This window comes from Kogia breviceps, chromosome 1 (genome assembly GCF_026419965.1).
Source record: "Kogia breviceps isolate mKogBre1 chromosome 1, mKogBre1 haplotype 1, whole genome shotgun sequence".
Taxonomy (NCBI): Eukaryota; Metazoa; Chordata; class Mammalia; order Artiodactyla; family Physeteridae; genus Kogia; species Kogia breviceps.
In genome coordinates, this window is record NC_081310.1 from 83594189 (window position 1) to 83606821 (window position 12633).

At 37.5% G+C, this 12633-nt stretch overlaps 1 protein-coding gene across 2 annotated transcripts in view; it reads left to right on the forward strand.

Annotated features, from left to right (window-relative positions):
* The window catches only part of SNX27 (sorting nexin 27), an 81034-nt gene that overhangs the window by 20820 nt on the left and 47581 nt on the right, over positions 1 to 12633 (forward strand). For both annotated transcript variants that reach the window (XM_059080240.2, XM_067036101.1), the window contains exon 2: positions 3993 to 4224. In XM_059080240.2, the coding sequence (XP_058936223.1) occupies positions 3993 to 4224 (232 nt within the window). The remainder of the gene's footprint in view (positions 1 to 3992; positions 4225 to 12633) is intronic.

The window sequence follows — 12633 nt, forward strand, 5'->3', positions numbered from 1 at the left end:
GTAGGCTCAGTAGTTGTGGCGCATGGGCTTCGTTGCTCCGCGGCATGTGGGAACTTCCAGCACCAGGGCTTGAACCCTTGTCCCCTGCATTGGCGGACGGATTCTTAACCACTGCGCCACCAGGGAAGCCCTCTTCGCATTTTATTTTGAAAAATTTCAAACATACAGAAAAGTTGAAGGAATTGCACGAGAATACCCATTTACCACCTAGATTCTATGATTAACATTTTACTGTATTTGTTTAATCACATATCTGTTGAAAATTTTTGATGGAGTGTTTAAGCCTTTCTTTGTAGAAAAAGCATTAATGCGTAGAGCCTACTGGGCAGTAGTTACTTTTGTGTGGTATAGGACTTAGTGGTTCTCTGATGCAGTAGTTCTCTTTTGAAGTTGACTGTCTTGTATTTCCTATTATCATTGGTTGAGAGCTCAGTCATTTATTTTCAAATGAATTCCATCTAGATTATGTTACAAAGACAAAAGAAAAGCAAGGGAAATTGGTCGTAGAAAGGGTTTGTTTGTATCATCAGGAGGCCAAAATACTACCAACCTGCTTGCCCAGCTGATAGAAATACTGTCACGTGAATAACTACCTTTTATTGAGTGATTACTGTATTCTAGAGCTTTATCTCATTTGAGGTCTTAAAACAACTCTGTTATATTATTAGCCCCATTTTATGAGTTAAGAAATTGAGGCTTAATGAGATTGAATCATTTGCCAAATGTCTCATCTCTTAAATGGCACAACTGGTATTCAAACGGAAGTCTCTCTGACTCCAAAACCCATGCTTTGAACCAGAAGTCTGTAGTGCTGAAGGTTCCCTTTCTGCAGAATTTATAGTTTACATTCATTTATGTCTTCAGAATCAGCCAAATTGGGCCACACCTAATATGAGCCTGGTATAGTAGCATTCTTGTGGAAAAGGGGATATCATATAAACATTTGTATGACTATGAAGGTCTCTTAATTCTTGAGGAGGGAGGGCCCTTTTTGAAATCAGGCATCCTGGGGTTTTACTAACCCATTTAATTCTCTGAAGAATGAAGGAATTTCCAGCTTGTATTAAATTGTGGAATGTATAGCATTCCTTCTCTAATTGAACCAGATAAGTATTAGCAAGTGTGTTTAGAATATGACACTGGTAGTTCTTTCCTGTTTTTGTTGTTATTTTGGGTTTTTTTAAGAGGGTTTTTGGGATGATAGCCAATTTGAAGCTTGGTCTTACTCTTAAAGAAGTGAAACCTAAGCAAGCTTCCTTGCTCCCTGGCTGCTTTTGGAGTAGGCCTCACTTAAGTTTGCTGATTTTCAGGGCTTATTTCTGTGAGTGACCCAAGGAACAGTGTATTCTAACTTGAAAACTGAATGGGTGGAGGTATGCATTGAAAACAATAGTTTTTAACCTTTCTGGAGATTACATACTCCTTTTTTGAAGCTGATGAAAGCCGTGGGCCCTCTTCCCAGAAAAAAATGCATATATGTAGACAAATACAATTTTACATACAAATTCTGTAGGGGTTCACTGACCGCCGCCCGCTCCCAAGCCTATCGACAGAGTAGTCCAGATTAAAAATCCTTTAAAATTAGGAAAAATTAGGGAGCTGAAAAATAAGATTTGAGCATCAGTTCTTAAACTTTTTTCACAAATGCTCATCTCATAAAATTGATTGTACTAACATAAAAATCATGTTTTAGTATCCAAGATGTTTACTTCAGTCTCTACAGTATTAGTTTTCCTCACTTTGTTAAAAAAAAAAAAATTAACAAGGATATTCGTGAGTTAAGCTAAGATTCCTAGGGATAGATCAAATTCTCTATGTTGATTTTTAACTTTTGCCTTTTCAATTTTATTTATTCTACCATCAAAATATTTTCCCAGAACTAGTAATTAGGTCAAATATTCAGATGAAATGGTTTACCAATCCCTAACTTTAGGTTTCCATTTATTCTTTAACCAAAATCTCTTCATAACCCATAGATACATAGTACTTCTTTCATTAATATACTTTCTGATATGAGTGTTCAGGCATTGATCTTGGCAAGTTACATGTTTTTGTTTGTTTGTTTGTTTGTTTTTTTATGGTACACGGGCCTCTCATTTGTTGTGGTCTCTCCCGTTGTGGAGCACAGGCTCCGGACGCACAGGCTCAGCGGCCATGGCTCACAGGCCCGGCCGCTCCGCGGCATGTGGGATCCTCCCAGACCGGGGCACAAACCCGTGTCCCCTGCATCGGCAGGCGGACTCTCAACCACTGTGCCACCAGGAAAGCTCCAAGTTACATGTTTTATTACATTAATCTTCACAACGACTCTGTTAGGGACTTATTACTGTCTCTCTTTTATAGACGTGGAAAGCAATGCTAAGAAAGGATAAATGACTTAAGACCAGTTCTGGCAGGGCCAGGATTTGAACCCATGTAGATCTAGCTCCAAAGCCCATTTTCTTCTATTTTATCATCCTGCTCTGTGGTCAAAGAACTGGCCACTTTTTCTGGCCACTGGTCTGACCTGATCTGAATTTTAAAAGCTCAAATTTCCATCAGTGGAGGGAGCTCTTTATTTTCTTCTATAGCTAGCCAGTTGTAAAATTGCTGTATTTTGTGTGTGTGTGTGTGTGTGTGTGTGTGTGTGTGTATGTGTGTGTGTATATTTAAGTTAGACTTTAGGTTGTGAAATGTCAAGAGCACTGTATTTACTGGCTAGATTGTTAAACCTAGAATAAGGAAGGAGGCTTAGCTGGATGATCTGCCTGTTCTGTTTATATAACTGGATGTTTCAGATATCATACTCCGACAGACAATTCCAGTGATTGAAAAGTTTGTGGAAGGCTTGTTATTAAACCTAGCATCATTTGCAGGAAGGAAAAACCCTAATGGTTTGGAACAAGAGTGAAAAAGACTTTAAAGTGTAGATAAGCTTTTATCAAATTGACTAAAGGCCAGGTGTGTATTTCCTAACCCTCTTGGGATAGCCATGGAGGGAACCTCCAGGTCAGCTAGCTGCCTAGTGGTTTTTGCTGAGATAACGGGCTGGGTCAGCATTCTGGGAAGGTAGTTCAGTTTGCTGAGTTTTGCGGGACTCAGCATCTTTCTTGACAAAATTATTGTTCTTCCAAACCTTGTACTTTTCCTAGTTTCAGCCTTTTTATACACAGTGGAACAGGAAGGAGAATGCGTAGGTTGATTTACTGTGTAAACTTAGTGGTACATTTTTTAGTTTGAACTGGTTACACAGGGCTCTAAGTGAGATAGCACGGAACAGAAAAAAAAGTAGATACTAATTGAAGTGATTGGGAGAACAAAGGAAGTTGGGTCAGATAATAAAATTTTAGAGAGGTTATCTCCTTGCTTTTTAAAAAACTGAGTGATAGAGGAAACTAGTGTGTATGAAGATATATATCATTTAATTCCCAAGGTGATGAAACTTGGTATAAAGGAAAATTAAGTTGACCGATTTTAAGATATGGGGAGAAATTAGATACAAATGTAAAAGAACTATCTTACGTCATACTTTTTGGGTCTTTACAAATTAAGGGAGCATATTTTGTGAAAAATTTCTTTTGACAGAATTCCCAATTCTAAGAAATTTGAAAAGGACAAAGAACAGTTCAAATGGCAGGATTGTTAAAAGCCACTTTATTGTATTGTATACGTGCTTAGTTAGGATGAGGAAATTGGCTTTAAAAGCTTTGTTCCCTCCTCAGCTTCACCTTCATTCCCTTGTGTTTTCCTGAGGCTGTGTGCGAGGTTCTAGCATAGAGGAAGGGTAGGTAGGTCCTTTCACCTGTTGCCATTTTTTCCCCCTGCCATAAGTTCACACACACTTTTTCACATTATGATTTGTAAAAACATAAACAGCTTTTCTGGAACCAAACTGATCTTTTTATTTTGTGGTTCATACTTCATGACACTGGAGTGGGGGCAGGAGGGTGGAGCTATAAGGTGTTTGGACCCTTCTGGTTTATGGGATTGTCTTTTTCCCTTTTTCCCCTTAGGAACGGCGTGAATGTTGAGGGGGCGACACACAAGCAGGTGGTGGACCTGATCCGAGCAGGCGAGAAGGAATTGATCTTGACAGTGTTATCTGTACCTCCTCATGAGGCAGATAACCTAGATCCCAGTGACGACTCGTTGGGACAGTCATTTTATGATTACACAGAAAAGCAAGCAGTGCCCATATCGGTCCCCACATACAAACATGTGGAGCAGAATGGTGAGAAGTTTGTGGTGAGTGTCAGCCCAACTCCATCCTCAAACACCTAGCTTTTGTTTCTCCCAATCTTATCATTTATGATATATATTAGAGCACTAGGATAAGTGACTGCCACCTAGGTCAGTTTGCCTACCAGGAATATGGGTTTACACATAAATAAAAGACACTGGCCCTGATTTATTGCAGGGGGTGAACTACAGTAATGGAAGAAGAGACATATTTCTCCTTAAGTATAATTCCATTTTATTGTAGACAGTTTTAAGTTTGCATTTGGGCCTTTTGCAATCATGTGTGAGTTTATTTTGTTTGTTCTTTTATTGGTTGTCATATCTCTTTGCTAATAGCAGTCTCTCACTTACTGTTGACTGTGTAGAGCTATAGAGCAAGATTAATTTTAAAGTGTGGTGTGTCTTCCAAAACATTTGGGTAATACAGTTTGTCCATGTCAGAACTTACAAGTGCCCTATACCCCCCTTCACATCTTGTTCTTTTTCATTTTCTTTGGAGATATCTGTGTGAAAGATTAATTCTGGTTTTCTCCAAGGTCCTCATTATATTCTGTATGCAATTCACATGGGCTATTTTATACATTTCCAGTTTCTTGCTGTTGTAGATATGCAGGAAAGCCCATCTTGAATTCTGGATGATATGTGCCAGCCCCTTTCCCAAATGCCTTTGTTTGTTCTTTAAAACCTAATTGCAACATTATAGCCCAATCTGCTTAATTTTTCCCTTGGTTGCAGTATTCTTTATTTGCCTTTGATTATTTTGGGAGTGATGGTATAATGAGAAATTCATTAATCTTTGTGGAAAATGCAGTGCATTCTGTAGGTATTGGCAAACAGACTACATGTGTTTAAAGCTGATCTGCTGTTTAATGTTGCAGTCTCTGAAACTGAGATTTTTCCCCTGTATAGGAATGAGCTACTAGGTATTTATGGTACATTTTTTTTAATGGGGAGATGAGAAAAGCAAGCAAGGAAGCCTGAAAAGTTCCAGAAGGATCAAATAATGTTTGACTGCATCTGTAATTTAGCTGGAGATGATAGCATGTAGATTTTATGTCGGTCTGGTCTATGTATTCTCCAAACCAAACACACAAAATGTAGAGTTTTGTGTTTCAGAGGTGCTATACTTTTTTTTAACCATTTTTAAAATTGAAGTATAGTTAATTTACAATGTTGTGTTAGTTTCAGGTGTACAGCAAAGTGATTCAGTTATACGTACACATATATATCTATTCTTTTTCAGATTCTTTTCCATTATAGGTTATTACAGGATTGTTCCCTGTGCTATATAGTAGGTCCTTGTTATTTATCTATTTTATATATAGTAGTATATATATGTTAATCCCAAAATCCTGATTTATCTCCCCCACCCCAACCTTCTGCCCCACTGTCCCCTTTGTTAACCATAAATTTGTTTTCTGTGTCTGTGAGTCTGTTTCTGTTTTGTAAATAAATTCATTTGTATCATTTTTTTTAGATTCTACATATAAGTGGTATCATATGTCTTTTTCTGACTTCACTTAGTATGATAATCTATAGGTCCATCCATGTTGCTGCAAATGGCATTATTTCATTCTTTTTTATGGCTGAGTAATATTCCATTCTATTCATGTACCACGTCTTCTTTATCCATTCATCTGTCAGTGGACACTTAGGTTGCTTCCATGTCTTGACTGTTGTACATAGTGCTTCTATGAACATTGGTGTGCATGTATCCTTTCAAATTAGAGTTTTCTCCCGATATATGCCCACGAGTGGATTGCTGCATCATATAACTTTATTTTTAATTTTTTAGGGAACCTCCGTACTGTTTTTCATAGCGGTGGCACCAATTTACATTCCCACCAACAGTGTAGGAAGGTTCCTTTTTCTCCACACCCTCTCCAGCATTTATTATTTGTAGATTTTTTTTAATGGTGGCCGTTTTGACTGGTGTGAGGTCATACCTCATTATAGTTTTGATTTGCATTTCTCTAATAATTAGCAATGTTGAGCATCTTTTCATGTGCCTGTATGTCTTTGGAGAATGTCTATTTAAGTCTTCTGCCCATTTTTTGATTGGGTTGTTTGGGTTTTTTTGCTATTAAGCTGTATGAACTGTTTGTGTATTTTGGAAGTTAATCCCTCATTGGTAGCATCATTTGCAAATACTTTCTCCCAGTCCATAGGTTGTCTTTTCATTTTGTTTATGATTTCCTTTGCTGTGCAAAAGCTTTTAAGTTTAATTAGGTCCCATTTGTTTATTTTGTTTTTACTTCCATTACTCTAGAAGATGCATCCAAAAAAATATTGCTGTGATTTTTTTTTTTTTTGTCAAAGAGTGTTCTGCCTATGTTTTCCTTTAGGAGTTTTATAGTATCTGGTCTTACATTTAGGTCTTTAATCCATTTTGAGTTTATTTTTGTATCTGGTGTTAGAGAATGTTGTAATTCATTCTTTTACACATAGCTGTCCAGTTTCCCCAGCACCACTTATTGAAGAGACTGCCTTTTCTCCATCATATATTTTTGCCTCATTTGTCATAGATTAATTGATCATAAGTGTGTGGGTTTTTTTCTGCACTTTCTATCCTGTTCCATTGATCTATATGTCTGTTTTTGTGCCAATACTACCCTGTTTTGATTTGTAGCTTTGTAGTATAGTCTGAAGCCAGGGAGCATGATTCTTCTAGCTCTGTTCTTCTTTCTCAAGATTGTTTTGGCTATTTAAGGTCTTTTGCGTTTCCATACAAATTAAAAATTTTTTTGTTCTAGTTTTGTGAAAAATGCCACTGGTAATTTGATAGGGATTGTGTTGAATCTGTATATTGCCTTGGGTAGTCATGGTAATTTTAACAATATTGATTATTCCAATCCAAGAACATGGTATATTTTTCCATCTGTTTGTGTCATCTTCAGTTTCTGTTATCAGTGTCTTATAGTTTTTGTAATACAGATCTTTTGCCTCCTTAGCTAGGTTTATTTCTAAGTATTTTATTCTTTTTGATATAATGGTAAATGGGGTTGTTTCCTTAATTTCTCTTTCTGATATTTCATTTTTAGCATATAGAAATGCAACAGATTTCTGTATATTAATTTTGTATCCATCAACTTTACTGAATTCATTGATGAGCTCTAGTAGTTTTATGGTAGCATCTTTTGGATTTTCTATGTGTAGCATCATGTCATCTGCAAACAGTGACAGTTCTGCTTCTTCTTTCCCAATTTGGATTCCTTTTATTTCTTTTTGTCTCTGATTGCTGTGGCTAGGGCTTCCAAAACTGTGTTGAATAAAAGTGGTGAGAGTGGGCATCCTTGTCTTGTTCCTGATCTTAGAGGAAATGCTTTCAGCTTTTCATCATTGAGTATGATGTTAGCTGTGGGTTTGTCGTATATGACCTTTATTTATTTTATTTTAAAATTTATTTATTTTATTTATTTATTTTGGGCTGCATTGGGGCTTCGTTGCTGCACATGGGCTTTTCTCTAGTTGTGGCAAGTGGGAGCTACTGTTCGTTGCAGTGTGTGTGCTTCTCATTGTGGTGGCTTCTCTTGTTGCCGAGCATGGGTCCACGGGCTTCAGTAGTTGTGGCACGCAGGCTCAGTAGTTGTGGCTCGAGGGCTGTAGAGTGTAGGGTCAGTAGTTGTGGTGCATGAGCTTAGTTGCTCTATGGCATGTGGGATCTTCCTGGACCAGGGATAGAACCCATGTCTCCTGCATTGGCAGGCTAATTCTTAACCACTGTGCCACCAGGGAAGTCCCTATATGGCCTTAATTATGTTGAAATATGTTTCCTCTGTGTCCACTTTCTGAAGAGATTTTATCATAAATGGATGTTGAATTTTATCAAAAGCTTTTTCTGCATCTATTGAAATGATCATATGGTTTTATTCTTCAGTTTGTTAGTGTGGTGTATCACATTGATTTGCAGATGTTGAAGAATACTTGCATCCCTGGAATAAATCCTACTTGGTCATGGTGTATGATCCTTTTAATGTATTGTTGGAGTCGGTTTGCTAGTATTTTTTAAAAAATTAATTTGTTATTTATTTATTTTTGGCTGTGTTGGGTCTTCGTTGCTGCGCAAGGACTTTTCTCTAGTTATGGTGAGCGGGGGCTACTCTTTGTTGCGGTGTGCGGGCTTCTCATTGCAGTGGTTTCTCTTGTTGTGGAACATGGGCTATAGGCGTGTGGGCTTCAGTAGTTGTGGCATGTGGGCTCAGTAGTTGTGGCTCATGGGCTCTAGAGCACAGGCTCAGTAGGTGTGGTGTACAGGCTTAGTTGCTTTGAGGCATGTGGGATCTTCCCGCACCAGGGCTCAAACCATGTCCTCTGTGTTGGCAGGCGGTTCCTTAACCACTGTGCCACCAGGGAAGTCCCAGTTTGCTAGTATTTTGTTGAGGATTTTTGCATCTATGTTCATCAGTGATACTGGCCTGTAATTTTCCTTTTTGTGATATCTTTGTTTGGTTTTGGTATCAGGGTGATGGTGGCCTCATAGAATGAGTTAGTAAGTGTTTGTTCCTCTGCAATTTTTTAGAATAGTTTCAGAAGGATAGGTGTTAGCTCTTCTCTAAATGTTGGTAGAATTCACCTGTGAAGCTATCTGGTCTTGGACTTTTGTTTGTTGGGAGTTTTTAAATTACTGATTCAATTTCAGTACTGGTAATTGGTCTGTTTATATTTTCTATTTCTTCCTGCTTCAGTTTTGGGAGACTGTACCATTCTAAGAATGTGTCCCATTTCTTCTAGGTTGTCCATTTTATGGATGTATTGTTGCTCGTAGCAGTCTCTTATGATCCTTTGTAGAGGTGCTGTACTTTTAATCATAAGACATGTAAGAAGTAGAAATCAAGATTGGGCCCTAAAAATGGAGCAGATTGGATATTGAGACCTTTGGGGAATTACCTAAGACCTCGAGAACCTCTGTAGACTTAGAAAAGGAATGAAACTAATTGTCCTTTTTAAAAAAATAAACTTTATTGAGCATAATTTACTAACATTAACATTCACCCAGGTTAAATGTCTAGTTTTGTGAGTTTTAATTAATGCACATAGTTTTATAATCACCACAATTAAGATATAGGACATTTTCATTGTCCCAGGAAGTTTCCTCATGCCCCTTTGTAGTTAGTCCTCTTTCCCTTCCACTGCCTCTGTCAACCACTGATCATCTTTCTGTTACTGTATTTTGCCTTTTTTAGAATGTAAATAAATGGAAGCATACAATATGTAGTCTTTCATGTCTAGCTTTGTTCACTTAGTGTAGTCCTTTAAGATTGATACATGTTGCATATATCAATAGTTTAATTCCTTTTTAATTACTGATAGTATTCTATTGGATGGATTTACTACAATTTATTTATCTGTTCACTTGTTGTTGCCCATTTGTGTTTCCAGTTTGGGGCTATTATTACTGAAGCTGCCATGAAATAACATAATGTACAGGTATTTATGTAGATTTATGTTTTCATTTCTCTTGAGTACATACACAGCTAGAAGTGGAATTGTAGGGTCAAATGAGAAATTGTCAAACTGTTTTCCAAAGAGGCTGTACTGTTTTTGTATTCTCATCTGTAGAGGAGAGTTCCAGTTGCTCCATAACCTCTTGAACACTTGTTATTTTCAGTTTTTAAAATTCTAGCCATTCTAGTGAGTATAGTGGTATTTCATTCAGATTTTAATTTTGCATTTGCCTAATGACTCATGATGAGTGTATTTTCATGTGCTTAATGGCTTTTCTTATATCTTCATTGTTAAAGTATCTGTTCTGCTCTTGCCCATTTAAAAAATTGGGCTGGGGCTTCCCTGGTGGCGCAGTGGTTGAGAATCCACCTGCCGATGCAGGAGACACGGGTTCGTGCCCTGGTCCGGGAAGATCCCACATGCTGCGGAGCAGCTAAGCCCGTGAGCCATGGCCGCTGAGCCTGTGCGTCCGGAGCCTGTGCTCCGCAACGGGAGAGGCCACAACAGTGAGAGGCCCGCATACCGCAAAAAAAAAAAAAAAAAAAAAAAATGGGCTGTTTGTCTTATTATTATTTTGTTTAGTTATTTATGTATATTGTATATAAGTCTTTTATCAGATAAATGCTTTGTAAAATATTTCTCCCAGTCTGAGACTTGCCTTTTTATTTTATTTTTAACAGTGTCTTTCAAAAAAACAAGTTTTAAACTCTGATGAAGTGTAGTTTGTCAATTTCTTTCTTTTATGGATAATGCTTTTTGTGTTCTAAGAAATCTGCCTACCCCAAGAACACAAATCTTTTATGTTTTCTTATAAAAGTTTTATAGTTTTAGCTTTCTGATTTTGTAGTAACTTTATTTTGAGATATGAATCACATACCATAAATTCACCCATTTAAAGTGTACAATTCAGTGGTTCTTAGTATGCTCACGGAATTGTGCAACTATCACCACAATTTTAGAACATTTTCATCATCTCAAAAAGAAACTCTATACCCTTTAGCCATCATTCTCCAAACTTCCTATCCCCTCTAGTCCTAGGCAACCACTTTCCATCTCTATAGATTTGCCTATTCTGGATGTTTCATATAAGTGAAGTCATATGTATTTTCAAGGTTTATCCATGTTGTAGCATGTATCAACCAAATGACACTCCATTGTATGAATATAACACATTTAATTTATCTGTTCTTCAATTGATGGACATTTGGGGTTCTTTATATTTTTTGCCTCTTGTGTATAATGCTGGTATGAGCATGTGTGTACAAGTTTTTGTGTGGATACCTGTTTTCATTTCTCTTGGAAAGAAATGCTTAGGAGTAGAATTGCTGGGTCATATGGTAACTTATGTTTAACCTTTTGAGGAAATGCCAAACCGTTTTCCAAAGTGGCTGCATCATAGTTTTATTCTTATGTTTAGGTCTGTGATCCATTTTGAGTTGACTGTTGTATATTGTATGATATAAGGGTCAAGGTTATTTTTTTTCCCCATATGGGTATCCAGTTTTAGCAACTTATGTTGAAAAGAATATTCTTTCTGTGCTGAAATACCTTGACATTGTTGTTGAAAATCAGTTGAACATATATGTGTGGTTTTATTTCTGTATACTGTTCTGTTCCATTGAGTGTAGATCTGAACATTTTAATATTTATGTCATTTTGATGTTGTTCTCTGTTTAGTGTCTTTTTCCTTGGGAATGGGTCATATCTTCTTGGTTCGTTGTGCAGTGAGTAATTTTGGATTGTATCCTGGGTATTGTGAATATTACATTGTGTAGACTCTGGATTCTGTGATATTCCTCTGAGGAATATTGATGTATATGTTTTACTTGGCAGTTAAGTGTAAGCTGTGTCAGCTTCTGTGAGTTGCACTTCAAGTCTCATTTCAATTCTTTCAGCTTTTGCTGTGCTACTTTTGAGTCTGTCTTGTGTATATATCATTTAGGGAGGGATCAGCCTGAGATGTATGTGATGTTCCTTCACAGAATTAAGGCATCCCCTTTTCTGGTTCTGTCTCTTTTGGGATTCTCCACTCATTTTGATGGCATCCATGATTGCCCAGAAGCTTTCTCTCTTTCCTCTGGCCAGAAAGATGTCACAGTTTCTCTTGGAGTTTTAGTTGCTTAAGTTATGCTAATTTGTGATTGATGCCCACTATCAGGGCAAAATCCCCTAAAAGCAGGAAGCTCCCCAACTCTGTCAATTGCTTCATGTTTTGACTCCCCTTTACAATTTTAGTGTACCATTCAGAATCCTCAGGTAATTGGTTTTTGTATTTTTTCCAGAGCCTGTAGTTGTTCACTGGGAGGGTTGGTCTATAGGGAGTTTACCTGAAGCAGAATCTTCAGTTCTATCCATTTTTTCTTTATGTATAATGAAGCCATTATGTCTTCTTGATGAATTGACACCTTAAACATCTCTTGTATTGTTCTTTGTTCTGAAGTCTTTCTCTAATATTAACATGTAGCCACTAATAGCCGCTTTAGCTCTCTTTTGGTTATTGTTTTCATTGGATATCTTTTCCATTCTTTTACTTTTAACCTATCTGTATAATTATACTTAAAATAGGTTTCTTGTAGACACCATATAGTTGTGTCTTGCTTTTTTTGTGCAATCTGGCAATCTTGGTCTTTTACTTGGAGTGTATAGTCTGCATACTTAGTGTAATTATTTTATTTTATTTTTAAAAAATTATTTATTTATTTTTGGCTGCGTGGGGTCTTTGCTGTGCGTGGGCTTTGTCTAGTTGTGGTGAGCAGGGGCTACTCTTCATCGTGGTGCGCGGGCTTCTCGTTGCAGTGGCTTTTCTTGTTGCGGAGCACAGGCTCTAGGTGCACAGGCTTCAGTAGTTGTGGCTCGCGGACTCTAGAGTGCAGGCTCAGTAGTTGTGGCACATGGGTTCAGTAGTTGTGGCTCACGGGCTCTAGAGTGCAGGCTCAGTAGTTTTGGCGCACAGGCTTAGTTGCTCCGCAG